This window comes from Perissodus microlepis, chromosome 5, assembly GCF_051167445.1.
Source record: "Perissodus microlepis isolate ML-2025 ecotype Zambia chromosome 5, ASM5116744v1, whole genome shotgun sequence".
In the NCBI taxonomy this organism is placed as follows: domain Eukaryota; kingdom Metazoa; phylum Chordata; class Actinopteri; order Cichliformes; family Cichlidae; genus Perissodus; species Perissodus microlepis.
Window position 1 is genome coordinate 3,544,499 of NC_140465.1, and position 26,114 is coordinate 3,570,612.

A 26,114-nucleotide genomic window follows, 5' to 3' on the forward strand; every position below is an offset into this window, starting at 1 on the left:
TGAAATATCTTTCAGTTTTGGTGATTTTTCCTTTGCTGCATTTGAGCTGCAAAAATCTTGTTTTTTTCTTCACTTCAAAAGTGCAACTTTGCAACAGCAACAGTCATTTTCTCACGACTAGCAGTTTGCCCTTGTGCTAACTCAACCAACATTTCCTTTTACTACAGTTGTGGTACAAACCACAGAGCTACAATATAGACTGTCTCTGCATCTGTGTAGATGGATATTTATAGGCTACTGATACATGTTCCTGTCCTGAGGTCTTGATGGCCCTCTGCTGTCTGTCAGCGTAGACCATGCATCACTTCAAAGGACCATGCTGATGTTCTTTGGTTGGTGACCACGCTGGAGTGTAGATTTTTCTTTCCTCCTCTGTCCAGACACTGACATCTGTTCATGTCATGTCGCTACAAATTCTATTGTAGACGTATACAAAATCGATTTATATGCATATGCTTAGAAAGAGCCAGAAGAAAAGTTTTGAATATTTTTCAGTAATTTAAGGTTTTTTCAAAAGGCAGCTTCAAATTTTTTACTTTTAACTGAATTTTTTTTCCACTTTTAGTCTTTTTACTGAAAAAGACGCCACCATGAGATGTCATGACCTCGCATAGACCTAAGTATGTAATAGACAAATAATCACGAATTCTGGCATTTTTTTAATGTTAACATCTCATGAAATAGCAAAAAATTTCCTTTTTAATTTACTATTTATTTTATCCCGTCTTTTCTTTTTTTACAGTTGAAAAAGCTGAAAGCTAAATTTGCTGCACAAGCAGTTCTTTATAATGTGGAAGAACAGACCAGTTGTTGAAATTGTACTTTTAGGATGATTTAATCCTAATTCTTAAAATTTACATTTCCAAGATGAATAATCTACCCAAGCTTTTTCCTCACAGCCATTGGCCACAGCCAATCACAATTTTGCTTTAGTTCATGTCCAGAAGGCTGTTCCTCGCCATTAAAAAGTATTTCCTCTCTCATTTCAGCTGCGTCGATGTTGATGAAGACGATGCTCCAGACATCGACATTTATCACTGTCCAAACTGCGAGAAGACCCACGGCAAATCCACATGTGAGGAGTTGCACTGATTCAAATGATTGAAATTTGCTGTGGTGTGATCATTCCACCTCTTCTCATTTGCTGGAACAATTTAGATTTGATTGCTGTCAAGTTCTGACTGATTCTTTTTGTTTGCTCTCTAGTGAAAAAGAAAAAGAACTGGAGCAAACATGACACAGGCCAAAGCACAGATATCAAAGCTGTTCAGAACGGCAGTCAGGTCTTCATCAAGGAGCTCCGCAGCAGAACGTTTCCGAGGTAAAAACACAGAACAACTCCTTACATGAGAACAATCGCATTACAGTTCCTTTTTTCATGTTCTTCCTCTACAGTAAGAAAACTTTAGGCCTCTGTGAGTTCCTTTTTTGTATCTTTTAAATTTATTTTGGGTTACACTTTGTTAAACAGACAAAATGAAAAGTCAGTCTAGACAGTTCCATAAGGAGGGTTAGAAGTGAAACTGTGAAACCAACTGGTGGATGTTAAGAGATGAAAAAAAAAAAAAAGAAAACTTAAAACCAGATGAGCCTGGTTCTGCCGAAGGTTTCTTCCTGTTAAAAGGGAGTTTTTCCTTCCCACTGTTGCCAAAGTGCTTGCTATTGTTGTAGGGTCTACCTTACAATATAAAGTGCCTTGAGGTGACTGTTGTTGTGATTTAGCGCTGCATAAATAAAACAGAATTGAATTGATTCCTTGACTGTATCTGGCCACACCCCTACTGACCCAGGCATTCATACTATAAAACATCACACATGGGATTTTGCAATGTGAAAAGTGTAAACAAATCAGTGTGTGTCATGTTTATTTTAACCACAGCTTCATAAGACCATCACCTGGTACAGTTTATTATAAAGAACAAACTGACTTTCTTGCTTTAATGTGTTTGAGACCATCAGATGTGTTGTGCTCAGGTGGTGTTGTAAATATGTGGCTCGACTTAAATAATATGAGATAAAATGGTGAAAGTAAAGCTTTCTTTATAATTGAGGTGATCATATTTATGACTCAAACTGATGAAGGAATATTGCGTGTATTGTTCCAGGTTTGAATAACTCCACTAGGGGGCACTGCCTGGTAACATTTCAAAGACCTGCTTTCAGATAGTGTCACATGCTGCTCACATAGAGCTCAGATGTGATTCTGTTTCTTCAGCTTAGAGCACATTAAAGATGTTCTCTCCTTATCTGGCTGTGTGTGCTTATCAGTGCTGATGACATAGTGGTGAAGCTCAGTGGCAGTCAGCTGACCATGGATTACCTGGAGGAGAACGGCTTCAATGAACCAATCCTGGTTCAGAAGAAAGACGGTTTGGGCATGTCCATGCCCGCCCCCACCTTCTACATCAGTGATGTGGAGAACTATGTTGGTAAGAACATCTGTCACCAAACCATACAGTACTATGACTGAAGCTAGTACTAATCCTTCTATAACAACCGCTGCATTCAACGGGTGACATTCACAGTTACTTCTACTGAGGCAGCCGCTATTGCTCTTTCTATTACTCTTCTAACTGCTGCTGGTGCATTACAACAGCATCTGTTTGTTACTACTTTATCTGCTCTTGCTGACATACTGCAGTATGTCCTGTAAGTCATATAAAAGAATTATAAGTAAAGATATCTAACAGCCCAGGACAAGAACATGCAAGTCCATGAAGGAGAAGGGAAACACAAAGCTTACTGTGAGTACTAGCAAAATACTTGATTAAAACCAAATGGGAAAGAGAAAGGGAAACAAAACTAAAATATGCTAACAAAAAACTGTAGTGTAGTAACATTAAAGGTAATTTAACAGTAATAATGATATTGAACGTGTAGGCTGAGCGTTAACCTTTCAGCTGACACCAGGACACATGTCAGAATTGACATTTGAACAAGAAGGTGGACTGCTAAGTTGTCAGCTAATGTTAGCGAGATGGCTTTGGTGTAATGAACAGCTTAGCTAACTTAGCTAAGTGCTAAGTAACAGCTAAAGAATACTGGAATTTCACTCACTTTAACTGAAGGACACACGTCTTGAAGTGTAGCTCATAGCATTTGTTAGCCATTCAAACCTGCTGTTTCCAAACGTTCAAAACAGTTCACTGCATGAAACATTGTGATTATTATCTTTTGAGAAAATTTAATGTGATTTGGCTTCTTGTTGTTGGATGGAGATGCATATTATTATTGGAAGAGATCCATGTTAATATTATAAATGTTTTTTGCTGTAATTCTGTGTTTTTCACTGCTGAGAAAAGTTTCGTTTGCTGACATTAGATCTTCTTCTACTCTTAACATTTTACAAAGCGTGCAGATCCCCTGTTTTAACAGTCATAAGAGCATCTTCATTTACAAACACGATTGAAGCCAACACGGGCTGTGGCTTTAAAATGCAGCACGTGTGTGAATATGAGAGGGAAATGTTGGCACAACGAATGACTAATGTCATTTGTTTTAGTCGATGACCTAAAACTAAAACAAATGACATGATTAAACAAAAAACTGTACAATGCTCTCTGCGCTTCAGTAGGGGGCGCGCGTGTTCTTCTTGTCTTCTCTGTGCTGCAGACATTTTCTGTTAAACAGTTTTCCGCCTAAAGAAAATGTTTAGCTTGTAGGTGGTTACTCTTCCTTCAGCTCGTTTTATTGTGTCTTCCTCACCCCTGGCCTTTGTCTCAGGTCCCGATGTCAGCGTGGATGTGGTGGATGTCACGAAGCAGACAGACAGCAAGATGAAGCTCAAAGAGTTTGTCGACTATTACTACAGCACAAACAGAAAGAAAGTATTAAACATCATCAACCTGGAGTTCTCTGACACGAGGTACTAGCTCTCTGCCCGAAGGCAATGTTTGAAAAATGAGATCTGGCTTCTAAAGATGCCGGCTGCATGGAAAACTCAGAGTGCTAATTTCTTTTTCTGTTTGTCTGGGACAGGATGAACAGCATAGTGGAGAGTCCACAGATTGTGCGGCGGTTATCTTGGGTAGAAAACTACTGGCCCGATGACGCTCTGCTCGGGAAGCCAAAAGTCACCAAATACTGTCTAATCTGTGTTAAAGACAGCTACACAGACTTCCACATCGAGTGCGGTGGCGCCTCTGTCTGGTACCATGTTCTCAAGGTTAGAGAAGTGTGTCGGGATGATGGGAAGTCAAAATATATTCGGCACTGATTCTGAGGCTTTGACAGGAAACACGGAATTTATTTCACTCCTTTGCTCATATGATGACGATGACGCTGGAAAATGTGATTATGTTTGCAGGGAGAAAAGATCTTCTTCCTCATTAAGCCCACCTCGGCCAACCTGTCTCTGTACGAGCGCTGGAGGTCGTCGTCCAATCACAGCGAAATGTTCTTTGCTGACCAGGTGGACAAGTGTTACAAATGCACATTGAAGCAAGGCCAGTCCCTGTTCATCCCATCAGGTCAGAGCTGGTCTCCTCTCATGAATCTAGCTGAACACGTTTCGCTCTTTTCCTGTTCTCATGAATGAATGGGACAGACAGAAGCCTTGTTGACTCAATCACAAGCAGGAATCATACTTCCCGTGTCCCTGAGTCCACTTTGGTCTCAGTGATGTAAATTTTATCATCAGACAGTTAGCACGAAGGCCAATGCAGACATGCCTGCCAGTTTTTTTTCTTTCCCAAGGGTAGTTTGAGGTGTAGCTGAGCGTCAAGCAACCGACCTTCTGATCTGCTGACGACCTGCTGTTCTTCCTGAGCAGCAGCTAGAATAGAACAGAATAGAATAGAATAGAATAGAATGCCTTTATTGTCACTATACAGATGTAAAATGAGATACAGAGCATCTCCTAATCAGTGCAAACATGTGGGAAAAGAAGCTAACTTAGCTAAGTAACAGCTAATAAGATAGTCAGTATGAGCCCCTTTTTACTCATAGCTCAGCTGTTATCTTCAGCTGGTGCATCATGTATGACGTTAGCCTGATTTACACTTGTGCGGGGAATCTTTGTAGAGCCTGTATCTTCGGGTTTTTTTGTTTTTTCCCCAGAAGCAAATATAATTGTCCCTCAGGTTTTTCAGCTCTTTGTACACTCCCTCACATCTATTCTGATAGTTTCAGCATCTCCCTCTAGGAATCTGCTGACAGTTGTGATTCTTGTATCGATGCTGTGATTATTGTTCTTTATACTGAAGCGATTATTGTTGTTCTCTCACTGATGAATTCAAAAAAAGTATTTGGAAATGCACAAAAGGAATCAGTGGTCCAGAACAGGCCGATCACAGTAGTTGCAGACTGTCAGCCCCGACGTGTAGTTACATTTCTCAGAAGGTGCACTTCCCAAAGTAAACTGCAAGCCGCTTTGCAGTCCACTTTCAGCAGCTTCTCCTTTTCACATTGTTTAGGACTTGTTGTTACTTGGTCTGATCTGATACTGAACTGCAGTGACCGATATTTTTGCCAGGTAGCCTAAAATTGGACTCTCTTATTTTACGCTTATCTTGTCTTAAAACCGGTGAGGACAGATCGCCATGTGGCTAGTCATAAAACATGCATATACTGGTGCTGTCAGCGTTAATCTCGTTAAAATGACGTTAACGCCATAGACGCATTAACGCGGCAAATCTCTGTTAGCAAGTTAACGTGGCTCACCCCGTGCGAGGGGCTGCACGGCATCAACGCATCAGTCGGTTAGCTCGTTAACACGTTAGCGCCATGCAGCCCCTCCCACAGGGCGATCTGCGTTAACTCACTAACAGAGATTTGCCGCGTTAATGCGGTTATGGCATTAACGTCATTTTAGTGAGATTAGCGCTGACAGCACTAGTATATAGGTAATACTTCCTTAACAATAAAAATGCAAGAAATGTTGTTGTTTGCATTCAGAATGCTGCATTGATGTTATTCTTGTAAATACTGGATGATTATCTTGTCTCATCTGGTTCCTTCAGGTTGGATCAATGCAATACTGACACCTGTCGACTGTCTGGCGTTCTCTGGACACTTTGTCCACAACCTCAGTGTGGAGATGCAGATGAGGTTTGGGCACCTTCCTTTTCACACACATTCATTCTTTACGCTTGTTTTTAGTGCACTGGGTTATAATGTGATCCACCACCGTGCCTCCTGCAGACATTCCTGTGGTGATCCAGTGTGACCTTAAAGGCCTCGGTTGATATTATTCAGTAGTTTCCAATTCTTTCCTGTTCCAAATTCCACCAAATCTGTTTATGAATTCTCCCTCTTTGGAAGTACTTTGTGAATTCCATCCTTTGTTAGTAATCCGTGATGATGTTTAGCTGAAACTTTTTTTTATCTTCCTCAGGGCATATGAAATTGAAAAACGGCTAAAGGTCAAAACTCTCACTCCTTTCCCCAACTTTGAGACGGCGTGCTGGTATGTGGGGCGACACCTCCTCGAACGATTCAAAGGTGAAGTCTCAAATCGCGTCGGTGTAGTTATAGACTCCGGCTTTGCCCCGGTGTGTGGTACTCTAATGTAAACACTCATCCTCGTTTCACTCGATATTTCTCCAGAGGAATGCGTGAATGCGGAGAAAACACAAACACTGTCAGAAATGCATCTTTTTTTCTGGGCTGCACATTCAGCATGTGGCTGCATGTCTGCAGCGCAGATGAGGAGCTGGATGCTCTAATATTATTTCAGTCATTAAATCGGTGAATCGCAGAGTTCACAGATGATTAGCTTCAAAAGGTTTGGCCCAGCTAGAATCACTTGCTCCATTACAAGCCTGTGTTTAAACTCCCTTCAGCTGGCGTGGCCCAACTGTTTATGTTTCCAGCATTTTCTGTGTATGTTCATGTGTTAAAACCAGATTGTGATTTTGTGTAGTGCACGCCACCTCCAAACTATAAAGCTCTGTCATTAATATGCCATTATTCTTTTGAAAAGCCACCTATTATGCTTTTCCTTATTTTCTGTCATATGTAGTATACGGTTCAGTCGTGGACACACATATTGAACGTGGCTTCAAATAATGAGTTCAGTGTATTTGCATGTAATCCTTCAGACGGCTCTCTCAGGCAGTGATTTTCTGCTCTCCTCAAAGATAGGAAATACACCCCAATATGGTAATCTCAGAAGCCCCACCCACTAGTCCTTTGTTTGTGAGGGGCAGCCAGTCACAGGAAAGTTGGTTTACAGAAACGGTGGCCTTAAAGGGAGAGGCTTGTTTCACACAGAGCTGCGCTAGGCTCAGCGTGAGATAAATAGGGATTGTGAGTCATGAAAAGCTGGTCTAGTAGAGGATAATATCCAGAGTAAAGCAGCAAGATGATGGTGGCTTGCACCTTAAGAGCTTTAACATGCCGCTTGGCTGTGTTGGGGTTGATCTGCACGTCTGAATTAAGGTAACAGGACAGTGTTGTCTAAACACAAAGTCGCCCTGTTGATGGGAGTCCCTCTTCTGTACACTGAGGAGTGCAGTAGCTTTATCTTCTCTCAGCTGTTCTCCTGTTGATCAAAGGCTTATTTCAGTTAGATCCTGTAAATCTCGCCACCACTGGGAATTTACACTGTCCGTCGTGCTCTTTTTAACTGCAGTAGTCCCAGCTGCTCACAGTTAAAAGGCCAGGATTCACTCAGTGATAAAATTTGCATTCTTTGCTCTGTAGGTTTACATAAAGCGAATAAGCAGCCAGCTCCATACCTGATACATGGTGCCAAAATCATCAATGGAGCCTTTAGAGCCTGGACTAAAAAGCAGGTATGGAGGCAACTAAATACAAAATAGAGTGTATCTAGTGTCATGTATCTGTCTATTTTCTTAGAAACTTTTTCTGTATTTGTTTTGTTTTTTGTAACAGGCTCTCCTGGAACATGAAGATGAGCTTCCAGAGAACATGAAGCCATCACAACTCATTAAGGATCTTGCCAAAGAGATCAGATTGTCAGAGGTATTTTTATTTCTAGGTGGTAATTTCATAGTTTTTTGGCTCCAGGAGAAATTAATGTTTCATATTATGCCATATAGCATTAATATTTCTTGACCAGGTTTGCCAAAAATCTAGAGGACGATGCCTTATTTTTGCTAATCAAAAAGCTTAATATTCATATTTGGTTTTTGCAAATTAACCCTTTCCACTTAGGCCTGTCCATAAACTCTCAAATGTCAGATTTGCAGAAAAAATGAAAATTTTATTGCCATCAAAGAAGGCTGATGTTCTGCAGATTATGAAGCCTTCGTCTTTCCGCTAATCTCAATGATAAAAAATACTTTACTAAATTTTTCTTTACTTTTAAAATTGGAACTTTCTTTTGGCAAAAAGTTATTCTTTTGTTACATGTGGTAGCAACTAAAAGCAAACCAAATCTTAGCAGCTAACATTTAGCCGACAGCTAACATTTAGCTGATAGCTAAATGTTAGCTAGCTTATCTAGCATTAAATACCATGTTAGTGCTATGAATAGCTGTTGTTCAGATAACTTGTTACTAAAAGATTAGCTTGCAACACACAGTGGCATTGTGTTTGCAACCAAATGGTGAATAGAAAGAATGTGTTTTTATGTTTTGTTTGTATGTCTTAGTTGAGCATACAGTTAGCCCAGTGGTTAAAGTAGGATTTGCCAGGTGGGGGTCCCTAGGTTCAGGTGTAGCAGAGACAACTACATCCTCCTATACATATATATAAGCTCATGTTACGTTTGCCATTACGGGTGCTTTGTAACTTCTTGACAGTATAAAGATGGAATTCTGCAGTTTTTACTAAAGAACATGATACACTTAAATCAATGACATCTTCTACAAGAGAGTCCTCCTACTTAGCAGCCATATTAAAAAGCATCTGAACACTAATATTTGCATTTACCTTGAAGCATTATTTAAATTAGCTTTCATTTTAAAGGTCAGCAGGACACAAAAAACTTTATGCATCGAATATTCAGAGAGTTTGCTGACTCTTCACACAGATGGGATTTTAAAAGCTTCTCCTCTGGTATTCATAAAACTTTCGTTCTATCTAGAATTCTCTCATAAGTTTCAGTTTAGACTTGAGGGTCATATCTTTCTGCCCTGCATCAATCCAACATAGTTCATCACTGAAAACCAGAGCACAACACTGCAAACGACCTGCTCTTAATATCTAGTAAAATATTGAGGAACATGGAATTATTGTCATTTAAAAACATGTTGGAATATGAAACATCCCTATGTCAGCAACACATCATATCTATAGATATCTATCTATCACATCTATAGATCCAGTATCTGAATAATAAAACTTTGAAATGAATTAGAACATTACATATAGACTTTAAATTTGATCAAATGACACTTCCTGAGCACCTGGACCGCCTGGGAATCCCAGGTGCTGTAAGCTTTGGGCAGCACACTGGTTAGGACTGTTGCCTCACAGCAAGAAGGTTCTGAGTTCAATTCCACCATCAGGCCGGGGTCTTTCTGTGTGGAGTTTGCATTTTCTCCCTGTGTTTGCGTGGGTTCCCTCTCTCCTCCCACAGTCCAAAGACATGCAGTTAGTGGGGTTGGGTTAACTGGTAACTTTAAATTGCCCATAGGTGTGTCTGTGTCGATGTTTTAGCCCTGTGACAGGTAATTTTATGTAGAAAATAAAGTTCAGTACCAGGTAACTACATTCTGAAGTGTTGTAAATGATCACACCAGTGATAAAGTTAAATAATAAAAACAAAATCCTAATTTAGGTTTAATGAACTCACAGAAGGTTTAACGGCAGGTTACAAAGTCGAAAGTTGACCTTGGTTTCTTTTACAGAACACAACAAAAGCCATTAAAAGCGAAGCTCCAATTAAGGTACCAGTTGAGGAACCGTTGTCCACCCAGTCCGAGCCTGAAGAAGCCGTTTCTCCAGCACATGTCCCCTCACCCAGCAGAGAGAAGTCCAGAAAGAAAAGCTCAAAACCCCCTAAACCCCCTAAACCCCCCAAGCCTCCCAAACCTTCAAAGACGCCCAAGCCTCCAAAGGTGCCAAAGGTCAAGGAAGGAGGAAAGAAGAAAGCAAAGTCAGCAAAGGAGTCATCACCACCTCCTAAACCCTCCAGTTTTGCTGCGCTGGAGTCCCATGCAAAGGACATTTTGAGTAAAATGGACCAGCCAAAAAAGCCCAAGGTGAGCATTTAGTTATGTTAGCACTTTTTTTATAGAAATGATGGTTTCTAATTTCATTGTAGGTCAACCGTTCTGTATCTGATTATGCTATGAAATGTTCAGCTGCTGCCTGCAGGCAGCTGTAAAGTGTTAGCATATATAACTGGCTGCACAGCTTTCCCTGCTAGTATGCATTAACTGGTGCACATGTTAAACAGGCTTTTTTTAATCAAAGAAGTACGTCTATGTCTACGTAAGGGTGGCCGTTGCTCGGTCATATACCAGGTCATCGTTTTTTAACTGCAGAGGTGTAACATAACATCTGTGAAAATGATTGTATGTATAAGCATTGAATTAAGATTTTATAGATTAGACATGTGATACACAGTTCAGTTAAACTCTTTCTGCAGTTCCACTTTCTGCCTTTGCAGGGCAGAACAGTTTCACCGATTGATCGTTCTGTTAAAATTATGTTTCTCTGTAATTGCTTTCATTTTCCAGGCTGTTAAGAATGTCCTGAGCATGTCTGAGAAGGAAATGTCAAAGCAGAACAATGTGGAAAAGTTTGATATCAGAGAGCAGAATAAAAACAAGACTGAAGCGAAATGGAAGTACAAGGTAAGTTTACCGGAGCTGTTATTTTAAACTAATGGCGGTGAAGACTTTTGCCTTGGCCTGCAACAGCCAATGCATTTGAAATTCTTTAGGCAATAAGCTATGAAGGTTACAAGTTGAGCAGCTGAACAGAAAAAATGCAGGACCATCCAACAATGATTTGAACACTTCACTTCAAAGCAATCAGCCAAAGTAATGATGCGGCCCAAGTCGCACATTTGAGGCCTGCACCTCATCAGGGCTTCTCCAGAAACGTCCGCCCTCCCAGAGTTTACCTAATGGAATTACGCCATGTCCATATCCAGTGCATTCCATCTAAGTATTTACATATGCCCCCATCTCCTTTTAAAGCGTGTTGTATCGTTATTGTAGAACAACAGGAGGAAGTTTTTAGCGGGGAGAAAAAGAAAGTGTAATTTTGGTGAACGGAAGACATTAGAGGGCTTTAGTTTCTTGGAAAATACAATGCCAAACTGCTGTGGAATGTATTAAACCCCTCCAAGGACCTCCATCCCACTGCTCGTTCACGTCAGGCCAAACATTTACAGATGGGGAAGAGACCCCGTTAGACCTTTACCAAGGTCACTGACGACCGCATCTTCACTTGTGATCACTGTTCATTTGTGAAGAGGCTCGCAGCTTCTCTGTTAGGTCTATAAAGCTCATCGGTGTGGCACGGCAGTGTGAAATTTCTGTTTCAGATTATAGCGCGTAGGAAACAAAAACAGCTGAGGAGTGAATATTTGAAAATGTGAAAATGGATGTTCTTGGGTTTCAGTTAATTACAGTGTGATCAGTGGGGACTTTCATGGCAGTCGTTCTGCATTCCTCTTTGTGGAGTTGGTTTAGTGAAAATTGGGTCAGAAAATTTGACCTGTTGGGTTTAACATCATGAGGTACTCACTCTTTTAACAGCAAGGTTTATTTTAAGAGTTGATGAAACAGTTAATGACAGCGTCTTTTCTTTTCTTTTTTTAAATTCTGATTGTTTAACAGGTTTCCTAAAGTACACAAGGACCGAGAATCTTTATGTGCCAAGTTTTAGATCATTTCTTCATTTATACGATTACTTTTTTAAGTTCCAGTTAGCTACGTTTACATTGAAGTGTAAAAATGAAGGCATTGGACAGAGGCCACATTTCCTTTAAAGTTCAGCTAGAATCAAAACAGTGAGCTAAGAGAGGCTCAGATGCTCTGTAGAACTGAGGGAACATAGCTATATGCAATTAATCTTTCCTTTCAAATAAAAGTACAGAGTCGGTTTAAATTGGCATGAAGTGTTCTCATTAATGCAGTGAACCAGAAATAGTGACACCAAGATATCTGTCATCCTCTCTGTTCTTTAACATAACGCTGATTACTTTTAGCTTCTCTGACATTATTTTCCTTGGAATGTTGCAGAATAGTAAACCTGATTCCCTGCTGAAAATGGAGGAGGAATGCAAATTTGACAGAACACTGCTGTCAAGCAATAAAGACAGATTCAGCTTTACTATGTCTCACAGGAAACTGCTGAGGTATGTATGGAATGGCTGCGATCGCCACGTAAATGTTCGACTTCAGGTCTTTGAAGAGACGAGCACGCCAGCTTTCTCATGTGGTGTATTTTGGTGATTGTAGAGCCATGTGGCTATCAGCAGCATATCCATTAGCGCTAATTCAAGGACTTTTCGCTGCGAGCGCCTGGCTGAGCCTCGTATCACTCCCTTATTGTCCTGCGGTTTCATTTTCAGCTCCAAGACCCTGAAACCTCAGACCAACTCAAGTGTTTTTGGATCATTACAAAACCTAAAAGAGGACAAAACCAAGCCAGTGATAGACGAGTATGAGTACGTCTCAGATGAAGGCGAGCTGAAGATTGACGAATTCCCCATCAGACGGAAAAAGAACACTGTTAAGAGAGATCTTTCCTGTGAGTGTTTTGGGCTTCAGTTTGTTTAAATTATCAAGTTAGACTGGGCAATTTTCAGAGTATCAGCTTCAATGCGTATGTATCAAAAAGTGCCAAAGATTTACTCAGCGTTAGACATGAAGTTGATATACTCTTGATCTGGTATTTCCTGTTTTAAATTAAAACATATTTAGGGGCATGTTTTAGCTATGTAAAATGATTTTTTAAGACAGATGCAATAAACAGTTTGGTTTATTTTTGTACATAAATAATGGTTAAAGCCGGGCTTTTGTTCAACCATTCTGACATTTCAGTTTTTGCTTAACATCTGGAAAAAAAAGCTTTGTTTGAGAGATTAAGAACTGTGACAACATCAGCCTACACGGCACAAAGCATCACTGCTGTTTTGCTACTTTTTTAATGACATAATTATCAGATGATTGACTAAATTTTCAGTAAAATTACAAAAAAGAAAAAAAATCTCGACAATTCAAGTCGAATTACTTGCATTTACATAATGTAATGTTAAAGAAGAGCAAGCCCTGTTTTGTCACGAGTTAGTATATACAGCTCGTTTGTGACTGTAGCTGAAGGAAATTCAGCTAAAGACGAAGTATGAATAACAAAAGTGTCCACTTTAACTCTAAAAATCTCTAACTTGTGGTAGCACGAGTTACCACAGCGTTGTTGTGAGTAGGGATGGGTATCGTTTAGGTTTTATCCGATATCAGTACCAAACCGGTACTTTTGAAACGGTGCGGGTGCTTAAACGGTGCTCAAACCGGTGCTTAAAGAATGGAGAACACAAACTTTGTCCAAAAACCTCTCATGTTTAGCTGTTTTTTTGTAAAAAGATAACAATGTTAGCCTTTTCTGCAGCTATGGGGCATATATGGCATCACTCTTGGCTGGAAGCAGTGCTTAAACAATGGAAAAAACACCAACTTTGTCCAAAAACCTCTCATGTTTAGCTGTTTCCCACTTTTTCTTTGGTCATTTTAGCCTTTTTGGCCAGGGTGACGGGAGTACCTGCCATCAAACAAGAAGACAGCCGCATGTAACTACGACGGTGTTTGCTAGTTCACCTTACATGCATTAATGTAATAACGTGGTTAGCCTACTCAACGTAAATTACACACGAACAACATTAAGCTACTCACGCAGAGAAGAACGGCTGCTGCTGCCATCATCATCCGTCATCATTTCTGCTACACTGGCAGGGCTAGGGGCCAGGACTCTATTCTTCGGGTTCTTGGGGGATGTTGCTAACTCCGGGTCTGATAACAGGCACCACACCCGCAGTAGATGTGCTCGGTGTGAGGTCTCGCAGCAAGCTATCAAATACGGTGAATTTCTCGGCTTTTAACAAAATGCTATACGTCGCCAGGTGTTTCATCAGATTCGAGGAGTTACCTCCTTTGCACAGTATCACAGTATCAGCTTAAAGCACTCGTTGCAGGCTGCTGAGTTTGCATCTTTTGCTGTGAAGTACAGCCAGACTTTTGACCGCTTCGCTTTGGGCATTTTTAATCTGTAGCTCTGCTCTAAAAGAACCTGGCCCCGCCTACTACGCTTGCAAAGGTAAAATGATTGGCTAGAATCCAAAGTGTATGACATCTCAGGGAAAAAAAGCACCGAAATAAAGCACCAAAATGTGCGCTGCTTTTCGGTCTGGTGCCATAATGGTACCGGATACCGGTACCCATCCGTAGTTGTTAATCTTATTGGAAGACTAGTCTTAAAATGTTACTAATTCCGATGTTATGGTGCTGATTGTTACATTTGTTTTTCCCTAGTTTTATCAGACATCAGAGAACCTATTCAGCCAGCCAAAAAAACAAAGTTTCAACCCTCGGTGACTAAGGTATGTACGACATCACCTGTATCTGCTATTCCCAAACGTTGGAACACTGAGGCCCAGCTTGAAAATCGTCAGCCTCCCACCTTTAATGAGAAAAATAATCAATACAAAATTAGGATTTAGTGCTTAAATTTTTGTTTAGGTTGATTCTCAATAAACAGTTGTCCTTTTGCAAACTGCAGTAAGATGTAAGCTCCAGTTCTGCGCCTTTGTTTTATTATATATGATGACATTTTAAACTAAGCTTTAACATATGTACATCAGTATTTATGAGAAATTCAAACAGAATGACAAAATGTAAAAATGTATATTTTATACTTATTTATTATTTGTAAAATAACTTTCACTGCCCACCTACAGTAAGTTCAAGGCCTGCTATGTGCTGATGAAGCATACTAGTAATTCCAAAAAATAATACACACGACCTGTGTGGTGGAATCACTTTGGACAGACGCACACACTCGATAAATGTAAAGTTTTTGCACTTAACAGAGAATTTAATGTTTTGGCGTTTTATCCATAAAACTTAAGCAGTTATGACGTTAATGTAATACATAAACAGACTGTGAAAAATTTCTGCAGTGCTCCTTTAACTCAGAGGCGGAGACTTCCTGTGCTGTGGAGCCACACACACTGATGAGAGAAATAGCTGTGGCATGAATGGAGGAAGAGGAAGAAAAAGCCTAGACCAAGTTTACTAATGAGAGGTCACTAGAAACCATATCACAGCCTTGATCTGCAGTTTCCCCGGACATTTCAAATTCTTTGTTGTTGTGATCCCATGCCACTCATTTAAATACATATTAAAATGAAAGATTATAAATAGATGTTAAAACTGAATTTTGTCTTTTTAATGAAAAAAAATATATTTTTGAATTTAACAACATGTTTCACAGAAGCTGGGACGAGAAAACAGAAGACTGAAAAAAGGAAAAAAAACATTTTAGCTCTAATGTGATTAATTAGGAACATTTTTATTTAATCACACTGGATATAAGTAAATATAATGACTCCATATTGTAGTGGTTCATACAACATGTGAACAGGTCTCCTGATTGATCCTGGGAGGAGACACGACACCATCCACTGGGAGCATTTGGTATAAAAACCTGTTAAATGAAACGTGTGTATTCCTGCTGTGACCGAACCGTGCAAAGAAAGTAGCTTAAACATTTCTGGTAAAATAGAAGATATGAAGAGGTTCATCACGATGAGGAGGACATTTGATTTAAGACTTCTTTTTGTGGTTCATGCAATTAATTATTGATTAAGAGAATATAAAATAATCTATGTAGCAAAGGGACAAGACTGAAAACCAGTGTTAGATTATCACTATCTGAAAGCCCTCAGGCAGCAAGGCTTTAAGAAGAAGTTAAAAGACCCCCACACAACGAAGAAATCAGAAACTCTGCCTTCTTTTCTGCGTCTGAGCTCCAAAAGACTAAAGTGGAAAGTGTTGCTCATGCTGCCTTCTGATGGCATGAGAAGCATGAGTGCACCTGTGAAGGCACCATTAATACTAAATGATATGTTCAGGTTTAATAAAAACACATGCTGCCATTTAGGCAACAAAATATTCAGCCAAGGCCTTACATGTTTTAGCAAGACAGTATCAAACTGCTTACTATACACACTCCAATAGAACAGAACCACAGAAGAAGAGCCCTGATGCTAAAGTGGCTGGGTGACAGTCCACATGTGTCCCCCACTAACTATTGGCATTTCATGAAATGATGCCAAAAGATGTTGTAATTTAACACTAAAGCAACTGGTGTCGTCCTAAATCTCTGTAGTGTTGTACAAAGAAAGTTGAAATTTAAAAAAATGCCCCAAATACGCCTAAAAGAGCTGTTAGATAAACTGTCACTATTAACATTAAAATGTGAGTTTTTTTTATTCACAAATCTATTCTTCGAAACAAGGTTGTAGTTCCATACTGGATCAGCAGATGGAAAAAGTGGGCAAATATCCCAGGGGTCCAGTCCTGAGGGGCTGCAAGTGCCCTACATTTGCTTAGAGTGTCTTTGTGTGGGGTTAGTAAATGAGAATGTAGTCGACAGCAGAAGAGTCAAATATCAATATTGCCTGTTTTTGCATCGTTCTAAAAACATTTATGTTAAAGTGAATAACTAAAAAGGGGGTTGACGGGGGCAGACGGCTCATTTGTGCCCTGGGGCCTCCTACTGAGACTTTCTGGCGGCAGTCCTATGATAAACAGTGAGACTGCAGTAAAGAAGCCATTACAAGAAAAGCGAACATGGATTTTCCTTTTTTTGCCAGAAAAGAAAAGAAACTTGAAGTTTCTCTCATATCTCTTTCCTGTACGTTCACTTCCTTCAACACCAGAGCACAGACTCCTCAGATGAAGAGACGCTGCACATAGACACGGAGGCCAAGCCTGAGGTCAAAAGTCGCAATTCCAAGGTGAAGAAAAAGAGCGGCAGCGCCGCAGGAATTCTGGACCTGCTGCAGGCCAGCAAGCAAGTGGGTGGCATCGACTACGGCACCAACAGGTAGACTAACCTAACCCCGATGTCAATTTTCTGCAGCATTCCCATCAACGCCAACAGAACTTGGACTTCTAAACTCATTTGAGTTAGAGTACATGTGCAGCATTAATCTCTAAATGGCTCCCGCTGGACCCCCTTTTCCTTTAGCAAATGAATTTTAGCTCTTCTTAATGGACCGAGGCAATGACAAACAAATGGCCTACTCAGCGGCGATGTAATTGGATGAAAAAGCTGAATTTTACAGCTTCGCTCAGAGCTGAAAAATCAGCTAGCGGCTGGAGCAACAGTTTACACCGATTCTGTCAGCAGTTTGTGTTAAGTCAGTGTTTGTTTCATCCCGTGTTAATCTATCAAACGCTGCGTGGCTCCAGGCTCTTCCCTTTGCCTTTTGCTGTTTGCGAGCTCTTGATGGTCTATTTCCACCACACTGAAAGCTACAAATGAGCAATGAAAGAAAGAAAGAAAACATTGATGAAATATGTTAATTTCTCACATCGTTGGTGCTTTGAAGAGGGATTGAAGCTTCATTATAGCGGTGTGTGATAGTCGCTTTGTTTCTTGTGGCAGCTCAGCAGGTGATAGCTTAATGGGTGTGTGGATTCATTTTGGGAGCGATGTCTTAAAGAGGATATTTGTTTTTGACAGTTTTCCTGCCTCTTTGTTCCACTGAGGCTCAGTTTGTAATCTAGCTTACACTGAGATCTGGTTCAGAGCCTTCTTCAGTTCTTTCTTTCTTTCTTTGACCTCTGCCAGCGTGTTGACCACCATGTAATGGCTGTGTTGTTGTGTATTTCTTATTGACATACTTACAGTCAGCCACCTGCATCTCCCAGCACACAGGAGGCCATTCAGGGCATGCTGTCCATGGCCAACCTGTCGTCTTCAGAGAGCTTGCAGCAGCCGTGGAGCAACAGCCAGGCCAAAAACAACGGCCAGTCGAAGAACAACTCGCACAGCTCGCAGGCCGGCAAGAAGGCCGGCAGAGGAGGAGGCGGAAACAACAGCAAGCGGTCGACTAAACGTCTCCCAAAGAAACCCAGGAAGAGCAGCAGTATTGAGAGTCTAGATTATGACGACGACCAAGATCACATGGACGCGTGTTTCAAGGACTCGGATTACGGTAAGCGACAAATGCCAACTTGTTGTTGTTTCCTTATTTTCCTGTCATCGTGGGCAGGGTGGGGTGACGGCGGTAACGAGTGTCATTTTTCCATGATACTGGTGCTGGTCAAGTTCCAAAGCATTCCCTGTTTTGCCCTATTGTACCCAGGTTGTTTTTTTTCAGCTACAGTGTACTTTATGAATTTATAAGTCACACCTACCTATTGTCTGTGTGCCTGGGCAGAACCACAGGAAACCAAAAGAAAATGCTGAAAATGAGACAAAAACACGAACCGAAAAGTGTTTTTGTGAGTGTGTTTTTGGATGGCTGTCTTTCTAAGCTTAGTCCACCAGAGTGATGAAACTAGGTAAACATTTCATATGCTGGAGTCTTGGGATTGCATTAATCTTAAAAATGTCTCCAAAAAAACATGTATGTTTATGTGTGCTCCTCCCCCTACACACAGAGTGGAGCAGGAAGCCGTCACTCTAACAGAAAACACCTTTTAACCAAAATATTAAAACAGCTCATCCAAATAACCTCTCACTCAGCGCTACACCCGATTACACCCACCAGCTTTGAAGGGCGTAGGATGAATGACTTTGGAGAGCAGACATAAAGAGATTTCTCTAATTAGAAGTGGGATAACTTTAATCATGGTAAAACATTCTTGTAATCAGGATCAGGAATGGGAATGTGTATCAGGATGTTGTCATTGCGTCTGTTAGCTTCAAAGAGATGGTTTGTGTACTTAATCTTGCAAAATGTAAACAAATATACGCTTTAAAAACGAGCTTCATGAAGGTTTGTACTGGAACTGTTCTGTTATTCACCTTCATATTAATGCACCAATAATTGTCTTTAAGCATTACATGAAAAGTAGCTCCACACAAGAGACTGAGAATTGCTTTGAACTGAATAACTGTTTGGCTAAGTGGGAAAACAGATATTCAGACCTGACAAAATGAAAAACATAATCCTAGTTTTGTCCATAGTTTTGATACAAAGGATTTAGAATCAGAAGATCCTAAAAGTAACTAAAGTAAAGGTGACTGTGTTCACAGACAGTAACCTGTGCAATTATTTCAGTGAGAGAATCACATTCATTTTTACTGCAGAGCTCCCCGAGAGCCTGAAGATCACAGATATCAGCACTGATTTCTTCACATTATCAGACTCTTCTGATGACACACGATGACATCGTCAAACATTATTCTGAAATTGTTCAGCTATTTGAAGATGCATTTTTTTGCCCTTTTTTACTATTAAGGAGCTCTGCCTCTACAAGGTGCTCTTTGTTAGACCCAATCTGCCAATTTTAGGACGTGTCCGTGGCATCAAAACCAGTTTTAAGAGTGCAATCCTTAATCATTTTGAAACATATTTTGTAGGATTTGTTGGAAAAACTAAAAACGAAAAGACTCCCTCACTGAGATTTCTCACGTTTTGCTGTTTCTAAATGCATAAATCTAAAACACAGTAGTTGCAATGTCTTTTTATATTTTATAATTTATATTTATTTGGGTCTTAAAGGACCTTAAAATACATTTTTGTTACATTATTATTTTTATATATTTTTTTAAATTGCAGTACTTTTAGTGGTTCGCTATTATTTTATTGCGCTTTTTTGTTTCGTTTTGTTTTTTACATCAATAAAGTTGAATGCGCAGGAGGGCTGATTTATTCAAAAACTAAAAACAGTGCAGATGATCTGAGCTCTGTGAGTTCAGTCTGGTGTCATTTTTCAAGCGCATGAATGAGAAAATAATGTATCTGCCATGTCTGATCCTCACTACTGCTAACAGGTGCTTTAAAAACAAATTGGCCCCTTATGTATCTGCTTGTGGAGCTTAATTTCTCAATTTGGCCTGGAGCTTTTCATTACGTGTACGTGACACGGGCTTATGTTTACTTTTCGTGCGTCTCTTCGTTTTTTTGCTCCAGTTTATCTTTTTTTCCTGCAAAATGCTTTCCCTGTGAAGCCCATCCAAACACAGCTGTTTGGAGCCTCCTAGCTTGTTAATAAGCGATTAACACGCGTTCCAAACTGTTATTTTACAAGCTGTTTGAACTTCTAATTGGTCCAATTAGTTGTTCTTAGCACGAACATTCTCGCTGTGAAATCCCGAAGCTTCTCCCACAGACTGGCACTCTGCTCTGCTTTTATAAACAGGTCATTTTTTATCTTGATCATCCAATTATCAGATATTAAAAGGTCTAGATTGGAATGGCTGCACTGTGAACCGACAGTCAACAGCTGCTTTGCAGCTGCACCGCATGCTGCCATCTCCTCCGTTTTACAGAAAACTGAAGTAATTGCAGCTTTACTTTGCAACTTCTCAGCAATGAGCTAACATGCATGACATGTGAGTAATCTGTTCCACGTTTCGATTTTAGTTTACCCCTCGCTGGAGTCCGAAGAGGATAATCCTGTGTTCAAATCGAGATCAAAGAAACGGAAAAGCAGCGATGACACTCCGTACAGCCCCACAGGTGAACACTGGCATTGTTTAAGAAGCATCTTGGCTTCAGAGTTTTATGAAAGAAATATGTTCTAAACCCCAATATGGATGTCCTGGCAGCCCGCGTAGGACCATCAGTTCCCCGACACGAGCGGCCAGCCAGAGATGGAGCCCGGGTGGCGTCCATAGAAACAGGCCTGGCTGCGGCTGCAGCAAAGCTTTCCCACCAGGTAAATTACTCACACTGTATTCTTACACAACAGTAGATATTTCTGATCATTTTGCTCAAACAAAAAATGATGTGTCAAAAGGAGGAACAACAAAAAACCAAGAAGAAGAAGAAAAGCACCAAAAAGAAGGCGCTAGTAATAGAGGAGCCCCCGAAAATCTCTCAGGACAGTAGCTCGCCGGAGCACAATCTGGACTCCCAGGACGGCAGCCTGACAGACCACGAGTTCAACACTGGAACGGTCAAGTCACCGGGAGGGCCGCAGCCCATGGCACCGGGGGTCTTCCTCAGCCAGAGACGGCCGTCCATGTCCTCTCCCAACAGCACCAACTCCACAAGCACCAACAGCAGCGGCATGGCGAAGGGTGATCGTGTGGGCTCAGCAGACGCCAAAGGTGAGCACGTGTACAGAGTGTGGAGTGTGCAGAAGAAAACGGATGGTCCCGTCATCCTCAGAGCAACTGTCACTGGTTGTTGGTCATGCAGAAACAAGACAGAACTTTGTGCCTCACAGAGATGACTTGTAAATATATTTCCCTTTAAACCATTGCAGTGTATATTATGAGCGATTTAACGCCAATGTAACAGTGTGTTTCCAAGAGAGGAAAAAAGGAAAAGCATAATAGGTCCCCTTTAAGCACATGCACGGCTATTTGTTCATTAGAAAATTTCAAATGCTGCTTTTAAAAGTCTTTAAAGCTTTAGTAATCTGTGGGATTAAGATTTCACTTCCCGTGAATAAATTTGAATCACTCGCCTTCTTTACACAGAGATTCTTGTAGCAGCTTTTCAGTAATGGAGCAGTAATGAATGAATATCTAATGGCTTTTAAATTGAGCAGTTTTTCAAGGAAATGAATGTTTTCCATCTTGCCAAATGAAAGTTCTTTCCAGGATTTTTTTTTTTTTTTTAGCATTTCTAAAGCTTCATCCGGACTAGTAATCAATAATAATTAGCAAATAACAGTTTGGTTTGGCGGCTGCTGCTCTTTGAGCATGTAAAGTGCAACGCTATTGTAATGAGAGACAGTTGTGTGAACTGTTGTGAACTGCCAATGATGGATACTTAGTGGGAGTGACTCCCTCCTCCAGGAAATGCGTCTCACTTAAAGGTTTTCTAGGGATCCTTTTAGGTTGCTTCTAGTTAATGCATTGCTTTTTAATTTACATTTGCATGTGGTTCTTCCCGCCAGTATTGAAATGACATTTAGACATGTTATTTAACAGAATTTTAAACGATCTGTCTTGTTCCCCTCTGCTGGCCACAACACAACATGCTATAATTTGGCATTAACTTTTAAAAGTGCCCATTTTGTCAGAAATAGCAGGCGCACTGGCATTAACTAAAATTAGCCAGAAGAAAGATGCCAAAGCACAAACAGTCCCTCTGCTGCAAATCCCACTTGTTGTTTACTGTAGTTATCCCCTCGTGGCCAAAGTCCATTCAGCCAAGTTTGGCTTGATTAGACAGACACTTAACGCAGCAGCGAGCTGCATGATCTGAGTTTGCATGCTGCCTAATGTTACTAGCAAAGTAGTAATATTACAAATGCAAATGCTTATATAGCACTTTTCTACCTGAGCACTCAGTAAAACTAGTCTCATTCATGCAGGCACTTTGTGCTACGCTTTGTGTCTAACAAGCATCAGAGAACAGCTTGGGGTCAGTATCTTGTCAAGTATAGTTGGTATGTAGACTGCAGCACCCAGAGGTAAAGTCAGTGATGACCTGCTTTACCTCCTGAGCTACAGCCACTCCTGTGTGTTTAACGGTTATAATGTTTAATATAAACATTGGCGCTGGCACGGCTGGCAGCCTTAACCCAATTTTCCTCGGGATGAATAAAGTATGATCAATCAATCAATAATACAAACATGACATTAGTGATTGACTCCATTACTAACCCACATGTGGTCTTTTGCTGCTGTAACCATCTGTTTCAAGGTTTGACATGGCGTGGGTTCAGAGATGCTCTTCTGCTTGCCTTTCCTGTAGTGAGGGGTTATTTGAGTTGCTGCTGCTGTCCTGTCCGCTCAGAGCAGTCTGGCCATTCTGACCTCTGCCCTTAACAAGGCATTATTATCAGTATAATTGTAGGGTCTTTACCGTCAAATATAAAGCGTCTGGAAGCGATTGTGGTTGTGATCTGGCGCTATTTAAATAAGATTGAACTGAATTGCATTTTCACCCAGAGAACTGCCACTAACTGGATAGTTTCTCTGTTTTGAGCCATTCTGTGTGAACCCTGGTGATGGTTGTATGCTTGTGAGGGAAAATCCCAGTAGGTCAGCAGTTTCTCAGACCAGTCCATTCAGAGGCACTTAAATCACCTTTCTTTCCCCTTTCTATTTGGACTGAACTTCAAAAGGTCATGTGGTGACATGTGACTGTGTAATTAGATATTTGTCTTTCGTAGCTGGACCAGACATTCCTAACAAAGTATGCGGTGAGCGTAAGTCTTTCCACTGTCTGTTAGACACAAGCAAAAGTCTGGTACAACATGTTCAGACACTGTTGATGAAAAATCACTATCTTCCTGTTAAAAGGGAGTTTTTCCTTCCCACTCTCGCCAAAGTGCTTGCTCATAGGGGGTCATATGATTGTTGTATTATTGTAGGGTCTACCTTACAATATAAAGCGCCTGAGGTGCTGTTGTTGTGATTTGGCGCTGTAGAAATAAAATGGAATTGAACTGAAAAAATAAAGTTGCCCTGTGGGGCTCCTGTTGGGTATGAGTATGTTAAACATGTTTTTGCTATTAGGTCAATGAACATGTTCCAGCATAAAGGCCACTAAGCTAGCAAATATTGGTGCGAACATGTCAGGATGCATCACCAAAATGTTGTAAGCTGGCTCGGCATCTTACCTCTTGTCTTTTCTTGTCTTTCCTGCAGCTAAGCGGCTAAAGAAAGGCATGGCAACAGCCAAACAGAGACTTGGAAAGATTTTAAAGATCCATCGAAATGGAAAGCTCCTTCTGTAGCATGCAGCGGACTGTCGTAGGACTGGGAATTCACGAGCTGGGTCCCATCCCAACCTCACCCCCCCGTTCACCGATTAAAGCCAACGACGTGGAAAAGAGATAAAAGACTGAAACGAGATGGGAGAAGAAGAAAATCATGCATTTTTGAATTTCTAAGAAGAACATCAGTCAAATAGGTTTTTGCCTCTACTTATACTTTATAACTTTCAGATATTAAAAGTGTACAGAACCTACTATAAATATTTTTTAAGAGAACATGTCTCATTTTACTACAGCTGTGAGTTTATCAGGGGTTGCTAAAACATGAAGTAGAATTACATTGCAGTCATTCCAAGATTTGTGAAAGTATCCCTTGCATGTATTCAGTTGCATGTGCGCTTGGGTCAGGGTTTTTTTGTTTGTTTGTTGGTTTGTTTGTTTTTGAGGGTGGGGGTTATTTCCTACTAAATGGATGCGGCTTATCATTGCCACGCTCGATTGAACTGGGAAAATTCACCTCCTCCTTTCCCAACATCCTCGTGTTTGATCAGAATCGATTAGCGCGCGTGCGTCTCTGTCGGCGGGAACCTTTGTTCGTTTGTGCCGAGCCGTGGATCGCAAATGAGGAGCGACTATAAAGCACAAAAAGCGAATCGCGGGCAGCGCCGTCCAGATGTTTGTCAAAGCGAACGCAGTCAGACGGAGGAGGATCGGCCATAGGATTACTGACACTACACGGGACCTGCCGCTGATGATAAGCCTCATCCACGTCACGTCTGCGGTTACATGGGGATACTTTCTCTCTTCTTTTGCTTTCCCAGGCAGCACCGACAACATAGGCGCATCTCTGCATTTTTTATAGCTTCACACATCACAGTATATAGAATGTAGCTTGTACATAGCCTTTTAAATTACTACTTTTTGTATCCTTTCCCCCATAAGGCTTCATTCAGCATTTTTACCGGTTTTGCTAATAAGAATAAATGAATAAAAGTATATATATGGATATACACTATAGTCCTAATTTTTATTTGTATTTTTTTTTTTAATAACAGAGGTTCACTTTTATTATTATTAGTATTATGTTGTCATTAGACGTAAAGGTGTTGCCTGGAAAACAATCGAAGACACGATACATTTTATTGTCATATGGCCTTACATACACAAAGCTAATTGTATTGTGATTCTGTCTGAACGAGAGACGAAGCTTTGAGGGAAAATTACATAAAAGGATTAAAAAAAGCAACACTTAAAGTTTCTATGACCAGCCTCTTGTTCGAGTTCTAGTATCCTGAAGGGTTTTGGAGTTATTTTACTAGCACCTTGTGAAGTGTTTATGTGTCAGTGATGTAATTTATTAATGTTTGTAGCTTTTTTATACTTGTACAATTCTAAAGAGTTTTTGTTTTCTTTTGGTTTTGAATATTTCATCAAGTTGTGAATTTACCCTTTACTTTTTGTTGCTTTCTTTTTTAGGCGTTTGTGTATTTGGGGGGCACCACGAACATTTGACACACTAGAACCCACGTTGGCAAACTTTTTTATCTACATCCTGTCTCCAACCATTTCCAATGTGACATGATTATCATTACTATTGTTAATATTATGGTTCGAAGCAGCCGCGTCCACACCTCCATCACACCTTGGGTTGTGTTTTTTTCCACGTTATTTTGGTCAGGACATTTTCGACATGGTCTCAGTGCGCTCTGCTTTCGTCTCCGAAACGCTCTGATCAAACACTCTTTTCAGGTTTTTCTTTTGTACAATACGTGTGTTGCTTTGTTGTGGTTTATTTTTGTATGTCCGACCTATTAAATGCATCCACTGTGCCAGGACAGTGAATGATACCTGTTGTAGCTGTCTTCCCTTACTGTTCTTCACAGTACTACCAAGTATTTACAATCCTTTTTGACCTGAAATATATTTTTCTGTATTTAGACGATTCTGTTGGAGATCATAGCTCACTTTTCTAAGACATGGAGAAATGGCAAATTCAACTCCGAGGAACAAACATATTGTTGTTGAATGATATGATTGTCCGCCTTGTTTACTTTTGCAATACAGTTACTGTGGAAAACCTACTTTGTAATGTGTTCCTGTCCCACCTGCGTTGTGACAGTTTGTGTGGTGAACACTAAACATGGTTTCTTTTTGCTTTCCTGCTTGACACTGTCCTGCTTAAAAGTCAAATCCAGCACTACGCACATCATCGATTAACGGCTCTTGGACTCCTCCCACAGCTCTAGCCGAGTCATTAATTAAAACCAGGCCAAAGTCAACACCATTAAAACTGTATTAACTTAAAAAGCGCTCCAAAGCAGTCCGACTCTTTTCACAGCAGGTGTGGCTGCGGTTAAATGTCCTGTGCGCAAGAAGTGAAGACGCAGAATG

General features: G+C 40.6%; 1 protein-coding gene across 2 annotated transcripts in view; it reads left to right on the top strand.

Annotated features, from left to right (window-relative positions):
* The window catches only part of phf2 (PHD finger protein 2), a 38,535-nt gene extending 12,731 nt beyond the window's left edge, over positions 1–25,804 (top strand). The window contains exons 2-22 of one of the 2 annotated variants that reach the window (XM_084927421.1): positions 990–1,075; positions 1,207–1,321; positions 2,269–2,429; positions 3,724–3,865; positions 3,979–4,165; positions 4,307–4,469; positions 5,961–6,048; positions 6,335–6,441; positions 7,645–7,736; positions 7,837–7,926; positions 9,759–10,112; positions 10,593–10,709; positions 12,108–12,223; positions 12,440–12,618; positions 14,394–14,461; positions 16,805–16,971; positions 17,781–18,088; positions 20,468–20,563; positions 20,653–20,762; positions 20,844–21,156; positions 23,656–25,804. In XM_084927421.1, coding sequence (XP_084783547.1) covers positions 990–1,075; positions 1,207–1,321; positions 2,269–2,429; positions 3,724–3,865; positions 3,979–4,165; positions 4,307–4,469; positions 5,961–6,048; positions 6,335–6,441; positions 7,645–7,736; positions 7,837–7,926; positions 9,759–10,112; positions 10,593–10,709; positions 12,108–12,223; positions 12,440–12,618; positions 14,394–14,461; positions 16,805–16,971; positions 17,781–18,088; positions 20,468–20,563; positions 20,653–20,762; positions 20,844–21,156; positions 23,656–23,744 — 3,148 coding nt within the window. In that variant the 3' untranslated portion in view covers positions 23,745–25,804. The remainder of the gene's footprint in view (positions 1–989; positions 1,076–1,206; positions 1,322–2,268; positions 2,430–3,723; positions 3,866–3,978; positions 4,166–4,306; positions 4,470–5,960; positions 6,049–6,334; positions 6,442–7,644; positions 7,737–7,836; positions 7,927–9,758; positions 10,113–10,592; positions 10,710–12,107; positions 12,224–12,439; positions 12,619–14,393; positions 14,462–16,804; positions 16,972–17,780; positions 18,089–20,467; positions 20,564–20,652; positions 20,763–20,843; positions 21,157–23,655) is intronic. The other variant, XM_084927423.1, reaches the window with a different exon arrangement.
* The last annotated feature ends 310 nt before the right edge of the window (positions 25,805–26,114 follow it).